At 41.6% G+C, this 22,273-nt stretch overlaps 1 protein-coding gene and 1 long non-coding RNA gene across 8 annotated transcripts in view; one reads left to right on the top strand and one right to left on the bottom strand.

Moving 5' to 3' along the window:
* Positions 1-478: 478 nt before the first annotated feature.
* LOC139015297 (uncharacterized) lies at positions 479-7,626 on the bottom strand. Its single transcript, XR_011472430.1, has 4 exons — positions 7,545-7,626; positions 5,883-6,067; positions 4,726-4,789; positions 479-637 (listed from the first exon to the last, which is right to left on the bottom strand). It is a non-coding gene; the product is annotated as an uncharacterized lncRNA (long non-coding RNA).
* A 131-nt stretch (positions 7,627-7,757) lies between these two features.
* The window catches only part of MARCHF7 (membrane associated ring-CH-type finger 7), a 40,979-nt gene continuing 26,463 nt past the window's right edge, over positions 7,758-22,273 (top strand). For 5 of the 7 annotated variants that reach the window (XM_070422930.1, XM_070422929.1, XM_070422927.1 and 2 more), the window contains exon 1: positions 21,632-21,796. In XM_070422930.1, coding sequence (XP_070279031.1) covers positions 21,644-21,796 — 153 coding nt within the window. In that variant the 5' untranslated portion in view covers positions 21,632-21,643. Of the gene's footprint in view, positions 7,918-9,720; positions 9,833-21,631; positions 21,797-22,273 lie in introns of those variants that run through there. The other 2 variants (XM_070422925.1, XM_070422924.1) reach the window with 2 other exon arrangements.

Genomic DNA, 22,273 nt, shown 5'->3' with positions numbered 1-22,273 from the left:
TATATAGTTCTTTCCATACATTTTTCAATATAGAGAATAAATGCTAATAAATAGAACATATAGAATAAATAGTTTCTATGTGGTTTTCTTCCAAGTATAGGTAAGACTAAACACTAACAGTTTTTATTTTTGGACATTATCAAGAAGAATTATTAAAATTTAACTTTAAATTCTTTAACCAAACATTTTAGGTATAAATTTTCATCTACCCAATTAACTTTTTAATGCTATAATTTGGTTGATGTCATATTTATTCAGATTTTAAAATGTTATAAAGCTTATTAAAATCCTGATATACAATATTACCAAAAATAATTGTATTTTAGAAGTACTTTAGCTATCTGTATTACTATGACTAGTAGCACAACTGATGTACCAGGAAAATATTTGGTTATCAACCCAAGGAAGTAAAGTCTAACACAAAACAGTTATATCAATATATTTATAAAACTGTTAAAATACATAAACAAAGCCCGGCTGGTGTGGCTCATAGGTTGAGCATCGACCTATGAACTAGGAAGTCACAGTTCAATTCCCAGGTTGCAGGTTCAATCCTCAGTAGGGAGCATGCAGGAGACAGCCAATCAATGATTCTCTTTCATCATTGATGTTTCTATCTCTCCCTCTCCTTTCCTCTCTGAAATCAATAAAAATATATTTAAAAAACATAAAAGAAATAAAAGACATAAGAGGGAAACAAATATTCATTATAACTATGTATCATATTTTCATTCCTATTCTAGCACCCTAATATCTAAACATATTAAAAACTTTCAATTCAAGTTACTATTTGAGATAAAGTTCATACGATTAAAAAATACCTGAATAAATGGACTTGAAAACAATGAAATAATCACTTTTGAGAAAAGCCTTCCCACAAATTTAGGCATAATTAACTATATACAAACAAAAAATGAGTTGAATTAATATCCTATAAAATTGAATTAAAATATGTTTTAAAGTGCACAATTCTTAGCTTGGAAGAGACAAATATTCAAACCACAACAAAATCAACAACCAGCAACAACATGTTTATGTGCTGTGCTAACGCTAAGAATTACAAACATTAAACATAAATGAAACATTTAAAGCATGTCACCATTCTTATATCATTTATGATGACATAATAGGTAAAATGTAGGATTCCTTTTTTTTGTCCATTGTAGAAATGGCCAACTTGCTGTCAAGAGTGGCTAAGGTTCCATGGTGAAAAACTTACACTGAACCGTAGGATAGCAAACAGGGTTATTTAAGAAACTAAGTAGTATGTATGTGTGTACTAGTATGTGTATAGTTTTGTTTAAATTATTATGATATACAAAGTATTGATGAGGTGTTTTTAAATAACTGAAGTATATTCAATGGCTCTAGCAAACTTCTGAGAAAGGAACACAAGAACAGTGGGGGAAAAAGAAGTTAAACTAAGTCCGAGGCAGGCTGCTAGTATAATATCAAGTGTATAATGCAAAGCCAGTAAAATTTATTGGGGATCCTGGAGAAAATAGTTACCATTCCTATAATTGAATAGGTACGTGACAGAAATGCAGAACAGTATTAATAATACATGAGTAAGATTAAAAATATTATTAAAATAATATTTAGTTTTCTGCATAGTTTATAGTTCTGAATAGTTTAGTTTTCAAAATTTAAAATAATCCAGTAATAAATCCAATATAAATCTGAAAATTCAGTATATGACAAAGGTAGCTTTTCTAATCACAAATAACAAATTAAGAAATGTTACTGTCACAACCGTCTATTCATTGAGAAGAAAACAAATTGGATCCTATTACTGTATTCTACATATAAAAATTAATTTGAGTTTAATTTTTACAATCCAGGAATAGGTAAGACTTTTTAAGCTAAGCTAGAAACCCAAAAGTGATAAAAGAAATCGTAGACACATTTTATTATATGAATGTACCTGTGGCAAAAGATATTAAATGACAAGTCAACAGACAAATGAGAGTTGAAAAACTGTGGCACTATTACAAATTGAAAAGAAAGGATAATCAACCAATATAAATAGGTATTTAAAGTACTTTTGATTGAAAAAATATGATAATACGCATGTTGAAATTTGATGCTGTTTTATAAAATAAATGGTAAGAAATAATTTATATATATAAAACCCTAATATGCAAATAGTTCGAACAGTGGAACAACAGAACAACTGGTTGCTATGATGTGCGCTGACCACCAGGGGGGCGCGTGCAGAACATGGTGGGTGTCAGCAGTAGGCAGTAGAGTGCAGAACACGGTGGGCAGCGGTCACGGCAGGATGGTGGAACAGGTGAGCAGGGGTGCCAGACCAAGGTGGGGCACCGGTCGTTGTCATTGGGGCGAGCCTCTGGTGGTTACTGAAAATTCTTTGCTCCCTCGCACCGCGGTCCCGCCCAGCGCTTGCATCCACTGCCGGCGCCTGGCCCAGGGCCCAATCTCTCGGCAGGTGTGAGTGGTGGCTGCCGGCCCTGATCTCCCCTGAGGGCTTCTCCACCTCCCCCTGCTCCTGAGGGTGATTGGGGCCAGCAGCCGCCTCTTGCACCCGCTGCCGGCAACTGCCCTGCTCTTACCTGTTGCCAGCACCAGAGCCGCTGCTCACACCCACTGCCAGCGCCAGCCCCACTTGCAACCACAGCCGGCACCAGAGCCACCGCTCGCACCCGCTGCTAGCACCCAGCGCCGGTCCCAATTGCTTGGCACCGTCAGTGGGTGTGAGCGGTGGCTGCTGGCCCAATTGCCCCTGAGGACTTCTCCACCTCCCCCTGCTCCTGAGGGGCAATCAGGGCAGCAGCCACCACTTGCACCTGGTGCTTGCACCAGCCCCAATCGCTCAGTGCCATCAGTGGGTGCAAGCAGGGCCGGTGCCTCAGTACATGGGAGCAGTAGTGGCAGGAGTGGGGCTGCTGGCAGAGAGGGGATCGGGGGCCACGGCGGGAGGCGCTGAGCAGGGGGCACGGAAGATAGGCCGACCTGCCCCTGTGCCCACTGTAGCCTCCCAGCCCACAGTCCCTGTCAAGGTGCACAAATTTGTGCACTGGGCCTCTAGTCCCATATAATAAAAAGCTAATATGCTAATTAGACCGAACAGCAGAATGACCATCGGACAACTGTCCGGATGACCTTCCGGATGAAGCCAGGGCTGCAAGGACCAAGCCCCTTGCACCAATTTTGTGCATCGGGCCTCTAGTTTATATATATGTGTATATATATATGTATATGAGTATCTCTGTGTGTATATGTGTGTGTGATATAACTATTCTTTTAAGAATGTATGACCATACAGCCCTAGCTGGTGTGGTTCCGTGGATATAGTGTTGGCCTGCGGACTGAAAGGTCCTGGGTTCGATTCTGGTCAAGGGCACATTCCCAGGTTGCGGGCTCCATCACCAGCAGGGGGTGGGCAAGAGGCAGCCAATCAATGATTCTCTCTCATTATTGATGTTTCTATTTCTCTCTCCCTCTCCCTTCCTCTCTGAAATCAATACAAACATATTTTTTTTAAAAAAGAATGTATGACAATGCAGAAAAAAATGCAGAAGTATGCTCACTAATTTTGCAAGAATGTTGTGAATAGAGACAAGACAGCCAAATCTAAAAGGAAAAGAGAAAGTGGGGAAATGAGAGATAAAGAAAAAAAGTGAAAGAAAAGGACATACTAAAACTAGAGGCACGGTGCACAGATTTGTGCACTGGTGGGGTCCCTTGGCCTGGCCTGTGGGGATCAGGCCGAAACTGGCTCTCTGACATCCCCCAAGAGGTCCCAGATTGCGAGAGGGTGCAGGCCAGGCCGAGGGACCCCACCGGTGCACGATCAGGGCTGGGGAGCGACCGTGGGAAGGCTCCAGGCCATGTCTGGCCCGTCTTGCCCAGTCCCGATTGGGGCCAATTGGGGCCAGCTGGCTGGGGAGGGGCCGCAGGAGGGCTCCAGGACATGTCTGGTCAGTCTTGCCCAGTCCTGATCAGGGCTGGGGAGGGACCGCAGGAGGGCTCCAGGATGTGTCTGGCCCATCTTGCCCAGTCCCAATCAGCTGGACCCCAGCAGCAAGCTAACCTTCCAGTCGGAGTGTCTGCCCCTTGGTGGTCAGTGCGTCTCGTAGTGACTGGTCAAACGGTTGGACACTTAGCATATTGGGCTTTTATTATATAGGATAGCTAGTATGTACGATACAATCAACATATACATTGTTATAAAGTTGTACACATATGTGGACATGAAAAATATTTAAAATAAAAATGGGGCTGTAATCAAACTTGCCAAAGGAAACACCCCAAAACTTCCTATCAGTAGTTGGATGCTCTTCTGCTTGTATTGTCATAATATGTAGTCTTAAGTGGCCATGGAGGCTGAGCATAGTCCTGAATTATTATGATTCTGAAATTGTGTGTTTGAGTTTAGCTTGACTGTATTATTAAAGGAACAGGGAAAACCTCCCTCCTGGGAGCATACCCTCACCTTTGCTTTCTTCCTCCTCCTTTCCCCAGGTGCATTACCATTAGCTTCCTCACTATGCACTCCAAAGCTCCCAGGGCCCTTCCTTTACCTCTACAATTGTTTCCTAAGCCCATTTCTTCTATGAATTACTTCCTCTACCTCTGTGATTTCCAAATAAACATTCTCTTATTGGAAAAAAAAAAAAAGGAACAGGGGCCAGTTCAATACTTGAGAAGATGTTTAAGGGACTTATGTAATATTAAATAATAAATACTACAAATTAAAGTTACCTATAACTAAATAGTAGATCCTCAAGTTGGTTGACGCTCCCTTCTCCAGGGATCAATGAGATTCCTACATGAGAAAAAAAAATTGGCATCCTTATAAGCACTCTCCTTTCATCCCAGGTATTACCTCCTGTTCCTCCAAAGTTTAATAAATAACCAACATTCAAACACAATTTGATTTACAAAAAGCAAATATAACCATACCTTTTCAAGATCACACCATTTACACAAAGTAAAGAATGTCTATAAGATTGCCCCTGCCAAAGAGAGGCTTCTTAGACAGTTAGGATGAGGGTTGATAAAAAGTTGGGAAGTCCTGGCCAGTATGACTCAGTTGACTGGGCGTCATCCTGTGCTCCAAAAGGTTGCTGGTTGGATTCCGGGTCAGGGCACATGCCCCAGTTGTGGCCCGGTGGGGAATGTGCAGGAGGCAGGCGATCATGCTCCACTCTCACATCAATGTTTCTCTTTCTCTCTCTCTCTAAAAATAAAAATATTTAAAAAGCAGGGAAAACAGGGACTACGGAATTTAATATATGAAAAAGAACTCTGTAACTATGAAGTAGGTGAAGAAATAGTTAAACATAAAAGGGCTGTTATGACCATGACCAAATGACATTTATAAAGTAGAAAGGGAAAAAATGAGTAATAGTAGTATGACCCTAATTTAGAGAAGAAGCCAAGTTAAAAAATGTAAACTAATGTGAGTAGTGTGGACAAGTGGTGAAAAAAGATTTAGATACTGAAAGGTGTGTCATAAGGAGAAAAAGTTCAGCAAAGGAAGGTCATGTGGAGGAACTCTTAAATAAAAAAGGCAACCATGGAATCTAAGTTGGTCACAGCAATTCTGATTTCAAACATTCTGCATATCAAATCATTTTGTTCTGATTTTTCATTCAGGAAATAGTCTCTGTTGTACCTATTTGTATCCACAACTCCTAAAAAGTTGTCTTTAACATAGGAAAGGCTCAACTGTTTGTTGGTAATGATAATTTCGTGAAATTTCAAAGAAAAGAAAGTACATTATAAAAACAATAATAATTAACCATTCTCAAAGAATAAAAATATATTTATAAGTGGTCTTTGCCTATTTACTAGTATCAATAGGAAACTAGAGTCTGGAAGATCTGCTTAGCTTAGAAAATTGGTACCATACTCACCTCTGCTGATAACATCAGTGCTGGGTGGGGATGAAGCCATAATCTGCCAACATCTGAATCATCCTTGCCAGGTTAGGGGGTTCTGCAGAGAAGTTACTGCTACCAGGTCTGACTGCCATAGCTCAGGAAAATGCTGCAGTCATTCCTCTTAGTGTAGAATACACTTGGGAAGAAGTCTGAGAGACCTATGTAATATTAAGCCCCAGAAAGACAGCGTTAGTGATGGTTTGGACATGGAATGTAAGAGCTAACAGTTGTGGAATGCCTACTGTTTCAGGAACTGATGTATTACCTTATTTAATGCTTTGGACAACCCGATGGGATAGAGGAATTGTTATTAATTCCATTTTATAGGAAATCTAGGCTTAGCGAGGTTAAGAAATTGTTCAAGATAACAAAGGTAGTAAAGTACATGGCAGAGCTGGGATTTGAACCCATGCAGTCCGGTACCTCAGGGTGCGTATATTCATAACCACAATGCTACAGCTACATTCAAACAGGCTGGGAGGAAAAATCACTTTTCTAAAAAGGGCACACTGATTCTCTCAAAAGTGATCTGTGTTCATTTGATCCTATATTAACTGCTTAATCTTAAACTCAGATTCCAAAAAGTTAGACTGGCATTCATGTGTCAACTTTAAATAATAGTAATCCCACTTTAAATCTTTAACATCCATAATATTTTACAACTTACAATAGTGAAAGTGGACAGTCTCTTAGTCTCCAAGACAGTGAAAAATGGGGATAGTGCATTCCCTCCAGATGAAATGACAAAGAAATACATATAAACGTCATAATTCATTTATTGGAATTACTTGATTTCAATGAATTGCTTAAAAACAATCTAATAAAACAGGTCACTTTTTAAAAAAATCAAGTGCTGTCGGCATATCGGCAAGTTTCAATGTATTTCCTGACAAAGAACTTTTTCATGTTTGCTACATGACTCAGAATCACCTAAATCCACATGACATTATCAAGTCCACATAAATCGTGGCTTTTCCTCTAACTTACTCTTTTATGTATCAGTATCCATTTACATCTTAGTGTATCACTTCGTCTTTTGGTGAAAGTTTCGTCTCATTTCATCAGACGATTAAAAAAAATTTTAGTTTTCCTTCCTCTTTTTAAATGGATGAAATTTTTACTACGGAAGCTGTTGCTACACTATCAAATACCAGTGTCACTATTTAAAAGTAGACCACCCCCAAAACGGAATTACCGATAAAAAAAAAACGTCAGGTTCGGATCGGCTCCCGCCCCGAAAGCAGGGCGGGGGGGGGGGGGGGGGGGGGCTCGCAGACATTCAATTGGGAGGGCCGGGGGGAGGGGCGGTCGGAAAAAGGAGCGTTTGATTCAAGTCGTAGCTAAACATTCCCTGCGCCACTTACCCAGCGCAAAAAAAAAAAAAAAAAAAAGGAAAAAAGGGGGGGGGGGCGGGCTGGACTGTATTTCGAGCGGGGGGGGCCTGCGGGTGTGCGGGACGGGGTGAGAGCCTGCAGCCGGGACGCGGGTGCCAGGGAGCGCAGGGCTGCACCAGAGCCCCTCGCCACCTCAGCGGGGCGGCCGAGCAGGGCCAGGCCTTCAGCGCCCGCCTCCGGGCGCCCGCACACTCGCTGGCCCGGCCGCCGGCCCCGCGGACGGACGGCCGCAGCCGCTTACCGGTGGCGCCTCGCCGCCTCCTCCGGGGCAGCCCTCCAACGGTTGCCGCAGTCAGAGCACCACCCCGCGGCGGGGCACGTCGAGTCCGCCGAGCGCTCCCCGAGTCCCGCAGCGCCGCCACTCTCGCGAGAAGCCGGCCGAGCCCGAGAACTGGGGGGAAGAGGAGGAGGAGGAGGAGGGGGGAGGAGGAGGAGAAGGGAGGGGCATTTAACGGTGGCAGCTGGTTCTGCGCCGGATCCGGGAGCGGGGCGGGCGCCATTGTGCTTCGCTGCCGACTGCTCGGCCTCCGAGTCCTCGCGCTCCGAGGAGGAAGGCGGCGGTGAGGGCGCCGGGAGCGGGTCGCGCCCTGGTCAGGACCAGCCCCGGAGCGGAGGTAATGGGCTGCGGAGCGCGGGCTTCCCGCGGGGGGGGGGAGGTGTAGGCCAGGCCGCGGTGGGGGAGGGGAGGGGCGGGAGTGCAGGCCGGAGGCCGCGGAGGCCGCTTCCTCCTCAGCGAGCCGGGGCGGACGAGCCGGGTGCGGGACCGCGGGTGCGGAGGGATGCCGGTGGCCTGCGGGAAGCTTGTGGCGGGCGGAGGGGAGCAGATGGCGCGCCTCTTAGACGCACGGGGGCCGGGGGCTGGAGCCCGACTTTGGTCTCTGGCAGCGGCCTTTTCGACGGGGTAAGGCGCGCCCCCGAGCCCCGCGGGCCGGGAGGTGCCCGGGGGAGGGGGGGGGTCGGGGCCCCGCCAGCCCGGCCTCGAAGCGAAGGGGCTGTCCCTGCCCCTCGGCTGCTGCGAGGATTTGCGTCGGGATCCCGTTCCCGTTCTCGGATGGCGTGAGACTCGGGGGCGTTCTTTTGGGGCTGCGGTCAATTGTGTGGCTTTCAGCTTAAAACAGGTGATGACATGTCTAAAAAACGGACCTAATGGCGTGAGAATTAAAAACATGGAGGCCACCAGTGGTAGAACACTCCCTCATTTTGATGAAACTGCGTAGTGAGGACTTGAGAACGTGTGCGAACACGCACCAAAAAACACTAAAATACTTTTTCCCCCCTACGTATAGATGTAGATATTATGTACGGAAACTCTGTCTTGGTAATAAATTCGTCACGACTAGTATCTTATGGCACTTTTCAAAAGTAAACGTGCCAAGTGAAATTGAATTTGGTAAGATTCCCCCCCCCCCCCCCCGATTTTTGTAGGATTTTTTTAAAGGTACTTTTATTATTTTAAGTCTCCCCTTTTCTTACTCCTATCCATCCATAATGTTATAGAGCTAAGGGGTAAGGTTAAGGCTGAAGTTTTGACTTAAAACAGACAGTGTAGGTTTTTTCCTCATGACTTGGGGTCAGTATTTTATTTACAGCTCTGCAGCATTATGTGAAAGAACAGTGGGGTACCAGAAGATCTGGCCATGAGTCTTGATTTCGCAGCAAATTACTTAACCTCTTCACATTTCCTTAGAAATGCAGCAGTTAATGCCTAGACTTGATGTGAGGAGTAATAGGGGTCTTAGATGAGGCAGTCAGCAATACTGGGGGACCTAATGCTTGCAGAGTGAATTCTCAATGGACACAAACACTTTGAATTGGCACCTAACCTCCACTTGTTCGGGAATTCTTGTCCAAATAACCTTAAAAGTCTCCTCTTGCCTCTAATGTCCCCCACAGATTGCTCACAGCTTCACACAATATATACTTACATAAGTTCTCTACTACGAATGTGTTTAGGTAAGAACTTTAACCACTCTTATTTTGCCTTATGTTATACCACAGATGTAAGCATAGTCGGGTTGTTTTTTTTTTTCAAACTCTTGCCTGCTGGGTAGATGTCTTGAGTAAAATTTAAAATTCCTACTTATTTAAGTACAAGTGATGTATCTTTCTGCCACATTAGCAAGAGAGCTTATTTTCCTAGATGAAGCACAAAGATGCCCCTACTTAGACATGCCACATAGGTTTTACTTGAAGTTCTCAAATAATCAACTTGGATATAAAAAGTCATCCGTGGCGCTCATGCAGCCAATTTTTAATCAGCCCTGTATTCACTTCACAAACTCTTCATCTGGTATGTGTTCAAGAGTTACGCACACTTTACTGTTGTATTTTAGGAAAATAATTGTAATAGTGCAAAATTATCAAATAATGTAAAACATTTTTTGATAATAGGTTGTTTGTTGTTTACTGGTTTCTAGATGAGGGCTTCACGTTTCAAGGAATGAGCATGACACACAGCGTCTGCCCTCCCAACAGCTCACAGTTTAGTCATCAGACTAATATACAAACAACTACTCCTATTATCTTAGTGTAAGTACATAATAGTACCTTGGGAGCACAGAGGATGGGTGTTTATTCTTGGGGAAAATTTTACAGGAAGTATTGCTTTAACAAAGATGTGAAGGATGATGACTTAAGAGTTTGATAATGAAACTGCAAAGTCATGGTATCATGGTTTTAGGAATGGGCAGTTCGTTCCCCATAGCTGAAACAAATTGAACGGAAATTAGAGCAAGCCATGAAAGACCTGTATTGTTTTACAAAGTTAGTGCTCTGCTGTTGGGATTGGAGAGCTATTGCATCCCTGCACCAAATAAAAATAGTTTTTAGATTATCTTTGCTGATACATACTTCTTTACTACAATAATTAAGTGCCAGTGCCAATAATAAACTGGGAAATGCACAGGCTTTCATTAAACCTCATTTTTAACCAACAAATTAAACTTAAGAAGTAATGAGTATAAATAAAAGAATCAACAGCTGATCACATTTAAGATGATTACCATTTAAAATGAGTAAGATTTTGAGTTCTTACTAAAACCTACTTGAATTCATTAATGCAGAATCCTATTACAGTGAAATAATTTATCTTCTCACAAATCATTATTTTGCAAGAAAATATATCTAAATACAGTTGCTAATCAGAAAGTATTTATGCCCCAAAAGCAGGGGCATAAACTTATAATTTGAGAGTTATTTGGCTGGAGTTTAATTTTTATTGACCTTAATTTTTAACTTTTATATTCTGGTCTGAACTCATGGTCAAAGCTGGTTTTTCTTGTTCTCTTCGATATACCGGTTAGACTAGATAAGTTGAACACCTGGTTTTCAAATCACCTACTGGTCTTCTACATACACCCACTTTTGTCAACAGCTTTAAAAGAAGGCATATTTTTTCTCTTAAAAGTTAGTTCTCATTTTCCATTATAATTATTGCACTTGAATGTAATTCTCACTTTCCAGAAAAAACCTTAAAATGGTTTCCACTTACTGAATAAAGATTGAAACTTTAGACATGAATTTTAAATACACTTCAAAGGAGAACAGATTATCTCAAAGTACTGTGGTGTAGACTTATCATAGTCACATTTTCTCATGGAGATATTGAACTTTTTTCTAGTTATTTTTTAAACGATGGATCTATCTCTGTGTCTTAAGTATTTGTTAGCTAAAAGTCTTTGAAAGACCTAAAAAATTCTATGCTTTCCTCATGTGACCACCCTTAGCTTCCATGTCTCCATGTTCACTAGGAACAATAAAACACGAGAATTTCTTATTGAGAAAAAAATTTTCCCCAGAAGCAGATTTTAAAAAAAAAGAAAATACCAAGTACTGTAGGGATAAATAATAGAATTTTAACTATGTTTGTAGTTAATAATTAGCAATTACAGTACATTGTTTTTGTTTTTTATAACTCTGGCCTTCATGACATGTATGTATTGTATAGTAATGTTGTGCTTTTGGTAATTCAGCAACTGCAACTCACTTGGATATTTAAGGCAAATTCTCAGTTACCCCCTGAATTAGAATCAGATTTTTCTTAGAAACTGACATGATAATTGGAAGAAAGTGAAAGTTAGGTTTAGATTTTGAAGCTTTATGGCTGCATAGCAACCCACCTCAAAATCTAGTGGATTAAAGCTACTGTCAGTGTAAGAAAACATTCAAACCTGTGAAGAATTTTTTGTGAGTTTATGTGAGCCAAACTGTTAGCCAATACCAGGAAGCAGAATTTCAAAGGTTTGAGATAATGCTCTGGAGAATGGCAGTTTTGCACCTTATTGTATACATTACAATCAAAAGAGGATACGTAAATGGGTTACATGAAATCCATTGGTGATAGATTAGGGAGGCGGGAGAAAAAGCAAAGTAGGGGGAAACCTCTAGGTTGGATAAAAAGTAAAATGATAGACACACACTTCTTTTACTTAGGTGGGTGCAGGATAGTTAACTATCAACAATAACTCAATCACAATGAGTCAAGAACAGCGTGGCGCCTGTGCTTTGAGGGGTTGGTGGGGGAGGAAAATTGTACTTTGCCATTCCAACAATATGTTATCGTAGATGCACAAAGACAATAGACAGGCTCAGTTAAGGTAAGATAACAGCTTAGGACATAACTATCCACCATAAACTGCTTTTAGTTTTAAAAGTTTTAATTTCAGACCATCCTTTGTGGTTACTTTAGCTCTCCGAGTTTGCAAGGCCATCATACAGGCCTTCCCTGAGCTAGTCAGGTTAGCATGGCCCCTTTTTGGACACACCACTGTTTACTATTTTTTTTACACTTCTGTGTGCCTTTTGGGCAGGTATACTTGTTTTGCCTAGGTTCACTCATGTTCACCATTCAACTGGAAGATTTCTCAGGCTGGAAGGTCCAAGATGGCATCACTCACATGACTGACCGTTGGTGTTGCTTAACATTTAGGCTTTGCTCCAAGTGGTCTTTTATGATATGGGGGTTTCAAGACCAATCCGAGAGAGGGAAAGCGGAAGCTATAAGACTTCTTACAGCTTGGCAAACCATATAATGTCACGTAACGTGGCACATTCTTTTATTTTTGTAATCTTTATTATTAAAAGTATTAACGTATGTCCCCCTTTCCTCCCCCTCTCCCCCCCTCCCATTAACCCCTTTGAGCCCACCGCATGCTGCACAGTCTTTTAAAGTAAATCTCACAAGACAAGCCCTTATTAAAGAGGCGTGGAATTAAGATTCCACCTCTTACTGGGCAGAGCAGCAACATCACAATACAAAGGGGCCTGTGTGCTTAGGTGGGAGGGATTTATAATTTACCACAGGTTGCAGCCAACATTTTAAAAACAGGCATCCTTGCCGAAACCGGTTTGGCTCAGTGGATAGAGCGTCGGCCTGTGGACTGAAAGGTCCCGGGTTCGATTCCGGTCAAGGGCATGTACCTGGGTTGCAGGCACATCCCCAGTAGGAGATGTGCAGGAGGCAGCTGATCGATGTTTCTCTCTCATCGATGTTTCTGGCTCTCTATCTCTCTCCCTTCCTCTCTGTAAAAAATCAATAAAATATATTAAAAAAATAAAAATAAAAACAGGCATCCTTAATGTCATTGGGATTTGCTTTAAAATAGAGGATGGTAAAAGCAAGATAGGTTAATTGTTGAAGATTGTTGATTGGTACATAGAGGTTCATTATTGTCTCTACTTATGTTTGAAATTTTTCATAGTAAAAAAATATTTGATGCATACTTACCTATCTAAACTGCATTTAGTGAAGTGATTTTAACCTTTTCTTCCATTTAGTATTTACTAGAATAGTACTTTATTTTGTATTTACTACTTCCTTTGTAGTATGTAGCTACTAAGGAGCGTGTAAACCATCAATACAGCAATTTCGAAAGAGAATTATTCTTAGGAGGTCTTTATAGAGTTTATTGTGATATAAGTTGTAAAAAAAACCCCACATCTTTTCATTTGCAAATAACTATTTGCCTTATTTATCAAAGTAAGACCAAGTACATTAAATAAATTTTGGAAAACTAAGTATAAAGAAGGAAACAAAACCCACCCAGGGACACAGTAACATGTTAATAGTAGCTATTTCTTTCCAAATTTTTATGCATGTGCTTATATAAGTAAGGTCTATAGGTTTCTTTACCTTTTAGTAATTATCTTCCTGTATGTAAACTCATATACTTTAAAGAAAAAGTCTTTTTATTTTGCCCTGGCCAGCATGCTCAGTGATTAGAGCATCAGCCTGCACACCAAAAGGTCTCAGGTTCAATTCAATTCCCAGTCAAGGGCAGCACGTACCTGGGTTGCAGGTTCAATTGCTGGTATGTGGGGAGGGGGGAGGGTAACCACTCTCTCCCTCTTCCCCCCTCCTTTCCACTCTCTGCAAATCAATGGAAAAAATATCCTCCAGAGAGGATTTTTTTAAAGTCTTTTTTTAAAATTGTGTTAAAATCCAAGCTCAAATAATGAAAAAACTAATAGAATGTCTACTAAGCTGTTCATATGAAAATCTTTTTTTGACATTGATGGTATTGCTTGATAGTAGCTGATGTTTGCTGAATACATACTATGTGCCAGCAAAGTTCATGATATACCTGTTTAGTTGATACTATTATAATTCCCCTTTTGTGGGTGAAGAAATTAAGCGTAGAGATTAAATCTAGAAGCACAACCAAGTAAAGGACAGATTTCAAAGCTTGTGCTCATAACTATCATATTTCTATCATCTTTTTCCATGCTTCATTCTGGATGATTGGTTTCTAGCCTATTTCCCAATTTCCTAGTTTTCCAATTTTGCCAAGTTAATTTATTGGGCTCCGCAGCCCATTTTTTTAAACATTGGGACTGTCTCTTCTGGTTTCGTTGATTCTTATCTCTTGGCATTGTGTTGTAAGTTTTTATCGGCTATCAAACGTTTTAAATAAAAAAACAGTAGAGTGTTTATTATTTATGGCTGTATATGGACATACTCTACTTTTGTTAGTCTGTTAGTGTGGTGGGTTGCATTAGTTTAGTCCAGTGGTCGGCAAACTGCAGCTTGCGAACCACATGCGGCTCTTTGGCCCCTTGAGTGTGGCTCTTCCACAAAATACCACGTGCAGGCGCGCACGTACAGTGCAATTGAAACTTCGTGACCCATGCGCAGAAGTCGGTTTTCGGCCTGGGCAAGTCTATTTTGAAGAAGTGGCGTTAGAAGAAGTGGGGGGTGTCGGTCGGTCGGGCGACGGGAGACATGGCGCAGGGGAGGTACATTGTTTTGAGGTACGTTCGCTGAGGTCGACCCCTTCCAACTCTCCCATCCACACTGGTCTATCTGAAACAAGTATACAAGACGAGTGTGGATGGGAGAGTTGGAAGGGGTCGACGTCAGTGAACGTACCTCAATCAGATTGAGGATGTTTTTTAGCAAAGGCCATTTTAGGAGTACCCTAATTAAGTTAATAACAATGTACCTACCTATATAGTTTAAGTTTAAAAAATTTGGCTCTCAAAAGAAATTTCAATCATTGTACTGTTGATATTTGGCTATGTTGACTAATGAGTTTGCCGACCACTGGTTTAGTCTGAAGTTGAACTGAGTTTGGGTTTTATTACTGCTTTATTTACCTTCAAAGTACTACAATAGTGGACTGACACTATGTGGTACTTAATGTGAGGCCCAGAGTGGAGGAGTATTTCTTTCAGTATTCTTTCACTAGCCTCAACTTCCTGTAGGTCCTGCAAATCTGCATCACAATGGGGTTAGATTGTCTTAAGTCTCAATAGACTGCTGTTGCTTCTTATTTGGAGCATAACTCATAGTGATTAGGGGTGGTTCTTAGTTCTATGCATCCTCCTCCAGTTTTAGGCAGGGTCTGTGTACCTTATTCTCACAGGTGGGGCGATCCCAAAATTTCTGCTCTTCTCCCTGCTTCCTAAAATTTAGAATGCAGGCAGACCCCTGCCGCTGTCCCTTCCAGCTGATTTCTGCCTTGTATTGGTGGAGGATCTTGGACAGGCAGGTTTCATAGCCCTTCAAGGTTGAAAGATAGCTGCCTGTATTAGTGCAGAGTCCTTGCAGAAAGTGGCTTTCTTACCAGTAGATAATCCCACCTGTACTCACAAAGGGTCTGGAGCATGGATGAGTTTCTTCAGGAAGCTCTTAAACATAGGCCCAGTGTGGTCATACTACAGAAAAAGAGACTTCATATAGCCTGTCTGTCCTCTTTCTTAGGAATACTCAGTGTAGAACTATGGAAAAAATGCCTTATGTTGGGGCTCCCAGAGTTTCTAAACTGTCACACTAGCAAATATTTAGCCTTCAGGAATTTAAGAATTTGATAAAATTTGGCTATTTTTTTAGCAGCTTTTATGGTGGCCACCTTTGTCCCATCTCTCCTTGTCAGAGGGACTTACCATTCTTTGTAGTTCAATTCATCTCGTGCCTTGCAACCAGTTCTGGTGGACTCAAGAAAAGTGATTTAATAGATTATTTGGCTTACCCTTATGATGTTAGAGTAGGAATGATGTTCTCTTGTGACTGTCTACATACTAAGCAAAGATGGAGTACTCCCCCCCCCCCTTAATTTTGATTTATTTTGCTGGAAAATATTCAAGTAGAGAAGAGTTGGGAGAATAGTAAAATTAATATTTGGATGACCTCACCTATATTCAGTAGTTGATAATTTGTCACATTTATTATATCTATGTACTAGAGATCCAGTGCACGAATTTGTGCACCAGTAGGGTCCCTCGGCCAGGCCTGCGTGATGGGGCCGAAACCGGCTCTCTGACACCCTCAAGGGGTCCGGGATTGTGGAAGGGCGCAGACCAGGCTGAGGGACCCCACTGGTGCACGATCGGGGCCAGGGAGGAACGTGAGAGGTTGGCCAGCTGTGGAGGCACCATGGGAGGGCTCCAGGGCATGTCCAGCCCAACTCAGTCAGACCCCACCAGCAAGCTAACTTACCGGTTGGAGCGTCTGCTCCTGGTGGTCAGTGCACATGATAGCAAGTGGTTGAACGATTTTAGTATATCATTAGCATATTATGCTTTGGTTGGACAGTCGACCGGACACTTAGCATATTAGGCTTTTATTTTTTTAAAATATATTTTATTGATTTTTTTACAGAGAGGAAGGGAGAGGGATAGTTAGAAACTCGATCAGATCAGCTGCCTCCTGCACACTCCCCACTGGGGATGTGCCCGCAACCAAGGTACATGCCCTTGACCAGAATCGAACCTGGGACCCTTGAGTCCGCAGGCTGATGCTCTATCCACTGAGCCAAACCGGCTAGGGCTAGGCTTTTATTATATAGGATGTTATATGTAATCGTACATACAGTATTTACTTTGTAAAATATGTAATGTTATTTTGAAGTATTTAACACTAAGTTGCAGACATCATGACACTTTACTAAAATTCAGTCTTCATTCATACTTTCTGTTTTATGAATCAGGATTCAGCCAAGGTTCATGTATTGCATTGGATTTTGTTTCTTTAGTCTCAAACTAAAAGAGTACAGTACTTTTATATTTTTTCTTTGTGACATGTGGTTATTTGTGTTTGTTCTCTACTAGATTATAACTTATTGATAATCGCTATCCCAGTATGTTCGATGTCCCCTCAACTCAAACCCTTGTTTAGTATTAATTTTAATGTGTCTATCACATACTAAGCACCTACAAAAACCTATCTGTTAAATGAATGAAAAAACTTAAAAAGATGCCTCATAGTACCTTGCAAGTGGTCAGGTAGAAGTTTTTCAAGGACTATGCATTTTAAGTTTTTTGCTATTTTTTGTGCTTTTGACCTACAACTTATGCAACCATATTATGTAAGTTCTCTGGTAACACCTACATTGTAGAAATTCCATCAGTTTATGTAGAGAAGTTGCCAAGAATAGTTTCGTATAATATAACATATCTCTCAGAGGACTCTGCCTCTTTGTCTTCTCTCAAGAGGTTTGTTTTAAGCAGATTTCCTACTAGGTTAGTTTCATTCTGCAAGTATGCAAGTAAGTATTGGATATAAATATAGTCAAAGTAAACAAGTATGATTTAGAAGCATCATTGTTATTGAAAACCATCTGTAGGCCTGTATCTTTTAAAAAGCACTTTGTCTACCTCTTTAAAATCCTCAAGTCACAAATACAGTTCCTTGTTTGTATTTTCATAGATCTTTTTGATAAAATAACAAGTCTGCTACTTGTTAAATCATTTATGGACTTTTTAAAGCCTGTCAGTGTTTAACCATTAATACTCTTTGTACTAATGTATGCTTTCTTTAAAGGTCCAATTCATAATACACCTCTTTTTAGTTAAAAAAAATTTGTTCAGACATGCATATATAGCTTATAAAAAGCTAAAGCTATCATATGCTTTATCAACCAAACCAGGCCAAAGAGACAGCACAAGCACTATTAATAATTGTCCTGAGATAATGAGCACAAATTAGGACTTTTCTGGCCATAAACTGGGACTGTTCTAGGCAAACCAGGAAATATAGTCATCCTGCTTAAAACGAAAACTGATTTTTTGCCCCATCCTACCTCATTCCCAATCCCACTTTCCAAAGGCAGCAACCCTCAACTTTTTAGCTCTTTTAGGATTTACTTTCATATTTCCAAATGATGTATTTAAACTGTTGATGATTTTTCAGTATTCTCTGTGTTTTCCTTACTCACCATTGTCTTTTTTATTTCCCTTACCCATCTTCATCCCACATTATATTTGTCTCAAATCAATAGACTAGTTATATAATTAAAACTAAATATTGTGTTCGTCCCAAAACAGTACCTTCTTTCTTGTACAGTAGCTGTTTTACCAACTTAGAAAATTAATTTATTAAGCTGCCGTTTGTTCAGCATTTTTCCAATTGTATCATCTTTGCCAGAATAGTTTCTATTAGATGCTTTTTTTTTCTTAGTACTTTACTTCCATTATCTATGATCCTGCTCCAGTCTCAGTAAGTTCCCTATGCTTTCTTCATACCTTTGTAAACTTTCCTGGGTATTGTGTTTGGTTCTTTAGTTCCTTGCACTCCTATTTTTCTACCACATGCTCTTTTAGCTTCCTTCAGTTTTTGTTTTGTGATTGATTTCTTTAAAATATTTTTAATTTTTTTTTTATTGATTTCAGGGAGAGAGAAAGAGATAGAGAAACATCAGTGATGAGAGAGAATCATTGATCTGCTGCCTCCTGCACGCCCCCCCCCCCCCCCCCTCCACTGGGGATTGAGTGAGCCTGCAACAAAGGCATGTGCCCTGACCAGGAATCTGAACCCTGGTCTCCTGGTTCATAGGTTGAAGCTCAACTGCTGAATCACACCAGCCGGGCATGTGATTGATTTTTTTAAAGATCTTGATGTCTCACAATGTGTCCTTTCCATCTTACATTTAGTTGTCAGATTGGAATTCAAGGCTAAACACTCTTTTCAGTATTACAGTTATTACTTCATTATCTTAAAAGTTTTTAAAGTTGTAATGAAGAAGCCATTCTAATTACTTTTGTATGTAACCTGCTATTTCACTCTTATAACTTTCTTTTATTTCTGGTGTTCTGAAATTGTAAGATGCTAAATTGTGCTTAGTGTTAGTCTCTCTTTGATTTGCTGAGTACCGTAGTCCTTTCATTGTGTGAAGATTTATATCCTTTAATCCTAGAAAGGTTCTTTGATTCCTCTGAGAACTTTTTCTTTATTTTCTTTCCTCTCCTTCTGTAACCATATTATCTACATTAATAAAAGAGAAACATGGTAATTAGCGTACGACCGCTACCCTTTTCATTGGCTAATCAGTGAGTATATGCAAATTAACTGTCAGCCAAGATGGCGGCTGGCAGCCAGGCACTGAAGCTAGCATGAGGCTTGCTTGCTGCGGACTCCAATGTTCCCGCCTCACTTGCCGGCCTCTCAGTTGCAACTCTAAGCAACTATATACTATGTTGCAAATAAGAAGCTAAACAAAACACCAGAAACCAGCCTGACTGAAATCCAGCCGACCGAAACATTATATCGATGTTTTCAGCAGCGAGGCCTCAGAGCTAAAGCTGGCCCAGAATAAAAAAAAAAGAAAAAAGAAAGAAAAAAAGGAGCGGTTGGAAGCTTTAGTCACTCGCCAGCCGGAAAACAGCCCTTAGCCCCTCACCCAGACTGGCCAGGCACCCCAGTGGGGACCCCCACCCTGATCCAGGACACCCTTCAGGGCAAACCAGCCAGCCCCTACCCATGCACCAGGCCTCTATCCTATATAGTAAAAGGGTAATATGCCTCCCGGCACCGGATCAGTGGAGCTGCGAGGCCTCCCGGCACCGGGATCAGCATGACAGGGGGCAGCACCCAAACCCCCCAATCGCCCTGCGGCTCTGTGACGGGGCAGGGCCACAACCTCCCTATCCGCCCTGCTCTGTTCGTGACAGGGTGCGGCGCCCCAACCCCCTGATCAGCCCTGCTCTGTGCCTGATAGGGGGGAGCTCCCCAATCCCCTGATTGCCCTGCGGCTCTGTGTTTGACAGGGGGGAGCTCCCCAACCCCGTGATCGGCCCTGCTCTGTGTGTGACGGTGCGGCCCCCCCCCCCCCCGCACCACGGGCCCTGCTCTGTGTGTGACAGGGTAGAGCCATAACCTCCCCATTGGCCCTGCTCTGTGAGTGACAGGGGGCAGCGCCCCAACCCCCTGATCGGCCCTGCTATGTGTGTGACAGGGGGTGGCACCGCAACCTCCCTATCGACCCTGCCTTGAGTGTGACAGGGGGCGGCGCCCCAACTCCCCAATCGGCCCTGCTCTGAGCCTGACCAGGGGCTTCACCTAGGGATTGGGCCTGCCCTCTGCCACCCGGGAGCAGGCCTAAGCCAGCAGGTTGTTATCTCCTGAGGGGTCCCAGACTGCGAGAGGGCACAGGCCGGGCTGGGGGACCCCCCGCCCCCCGAGTGCACAAATTTTTGTGCACCAGGCCTCTAGTAGTCTAATCATAACTCCCTTTGGCAATTCTCCTATTTTTAATTTACTAGCACATTTTCTACTTCAGGGAGGTTCACTCAACTTGTTTATGTTGATTATTTCAATATCACATTTTTAAAAATAACACATTTTGAAAATGCACAGCACATTGTAGTCTGATTGCTTTCTCAAGCATCCTGTTCTTATTTTATAAATGAATGTCTTATCCCTTTGAGGATAGTAATTAGCTCCTTTCCTCAAATTTTCTCTAAATTTTTGTTGTTTACTTTGGTCATTCATATTAGAGGCCTTCCTTGGATGCCTGGTGATCCTTGATGTTTGTGTATTAGAGGGAAGTACTAAACAGCTGATTAGAAACTCTTGGTGACTGTGTTGTAGGGTAGGGTGTTCAAGTGGCTAGCTAGCTACTTTGTAATTGGGAGCATTCTAAAGGTTGATATCCAGAAATCCTAACTCTTGTGTTTTGTTTGGTGATCCAAGAGTAAAATCTCTCAGTCTTCCAATAGCATTGTAGGAACAAACAGGAAAGAGGCTTAGCATTATCTTCTATAATAATAAAAGGGTAATATGCTAATTAGACCGGACATCTTCCGGACAAAGCCATGGTAGCAGGGAGAGCAGTTAGGGAGATCAGGCCAGCAGGGAAGAGCAGTTAGGGGGGTCAGGCTGGCGGGGGAGAGCAGTTAAGGAGGATCAGGCAGGCAGAGCAGTTAGGCGATCAGGCAGGTGGGGAGAGCAGTTACGGGGATCAGGCAGGAAGGCAGAGTGGTTAGGGGCGATCAGGCAGGCAGGTGAGCGATTAGGAGCCAGGGGTCCCGGATTGGAGAGGGTGCAGGCCAGGCTGAGGGCACACCCCTTCCCCCATGCACGAATTTCATGCACCAGGCTTCCAGTGTTTTAATAAAAGTATGTATAAAGTGGAGGCACAAAAAGAAAAGTGCTTGTTTTTAAGACCTTATCCAGGAATTGAATGGTAATGTGTAGACTTTTCCAGACACATACAAAGACCTGTGAGAGCATTTTGTGTTAAGGGGTGTACAAATAGCGAATGTTCATGGTAAGAGTATTGAACACCAATAATAGGTAAGAATAGCAAGATAATCAAGGGCAAATTGGTGTAGGAGTTTATATGGAGAAAAAAATTGAATAAGGAAAAGAGCCCAGGCTTTGGAAACAACAAACCTCAGTTCTTCATCTCACTTTTATTATGTGTGCTTCATATTATGGACAGTAGGGAACCTTTGATAGATTTTGAACCTCTGCCTTATAGAAGAGGGGTGGGGTGATGATAGTCATATAATTTATCATGCTACATACTAGAGTATAGTTAATTTGCATGGGTAATTCTTGATTTGAGCTGCATGCTTTCCCAAAGGCCACTCATCAAAATTTGTACCTCACAGGAAACCTTAAGAATGGAGTCTAAACCTTCAAGGATTCCAAGAAGAATTTCTGTTCAACCCCCCAGCTCTTTAAGTGCTAGGATGATGTCTGGAAACAGAGGAAGTAGTTTAAATGATACCTATCACTCAAGAGACTCTTCATTTAGACTGGATTCTGATTATCAGGTAATTTCTTAATATGGAATATATATACAGTCTCTCTTTCAGAATCCTTGGGGCCATGTGTGTCTTGGATTTTAGGTAAGTAGTAGAATATGTTTAGAATACCCTTAGCTGAATTTGAGGCATCAAAACTTATGTCTGCAGCAAAATGAATGATCGTTTATAGCAAGCAGCAAAAACTTAATGGTTTTCAAACTTCTGGAACTTCAGAATTATGAATGAGGAATTGTGATCTTAATAAAAATGATCATACTTTGCAAAGACTTGGAAACTTTTTAACTTAAAAAAAAAGTATCAATTTAAGTATACATTTAATTAAGTTAATCAGTTTAGGTGACTGTCAGAAAACTGGAAATTGCATCCTTTTTCTTTAACGTTACATTCATATATCTGACTTTTCTCTGTGAGTATACAAGGCACTGGTAGAATAATCATTGTCAAGTGTTTGTTTTGTTTTTTTTGCAATATGGACAAATTTTG

This window comes from Myotis yumanensis, unplaced genomic scaffold, assembly GCF_028538775.1.
Source record: "Myotis yumanensis isolate MYYU_CA2020_CCGP unplaced genomic scaffold, mMyoYum1.0.hap1 SCAF_8, whole genome shotgun sequence".
NCBI classification, from domain to species: Eukaryota; Metazoa; Chordata; class Mammalia; order Chiroptera; family Vespertilionidae; genus Myotis; species Myotis yumanensis.
Note: the sequence above shows the minus strand (reverse complement) of the source record. Positions and strands in the feature narration are given on the sequence as shown.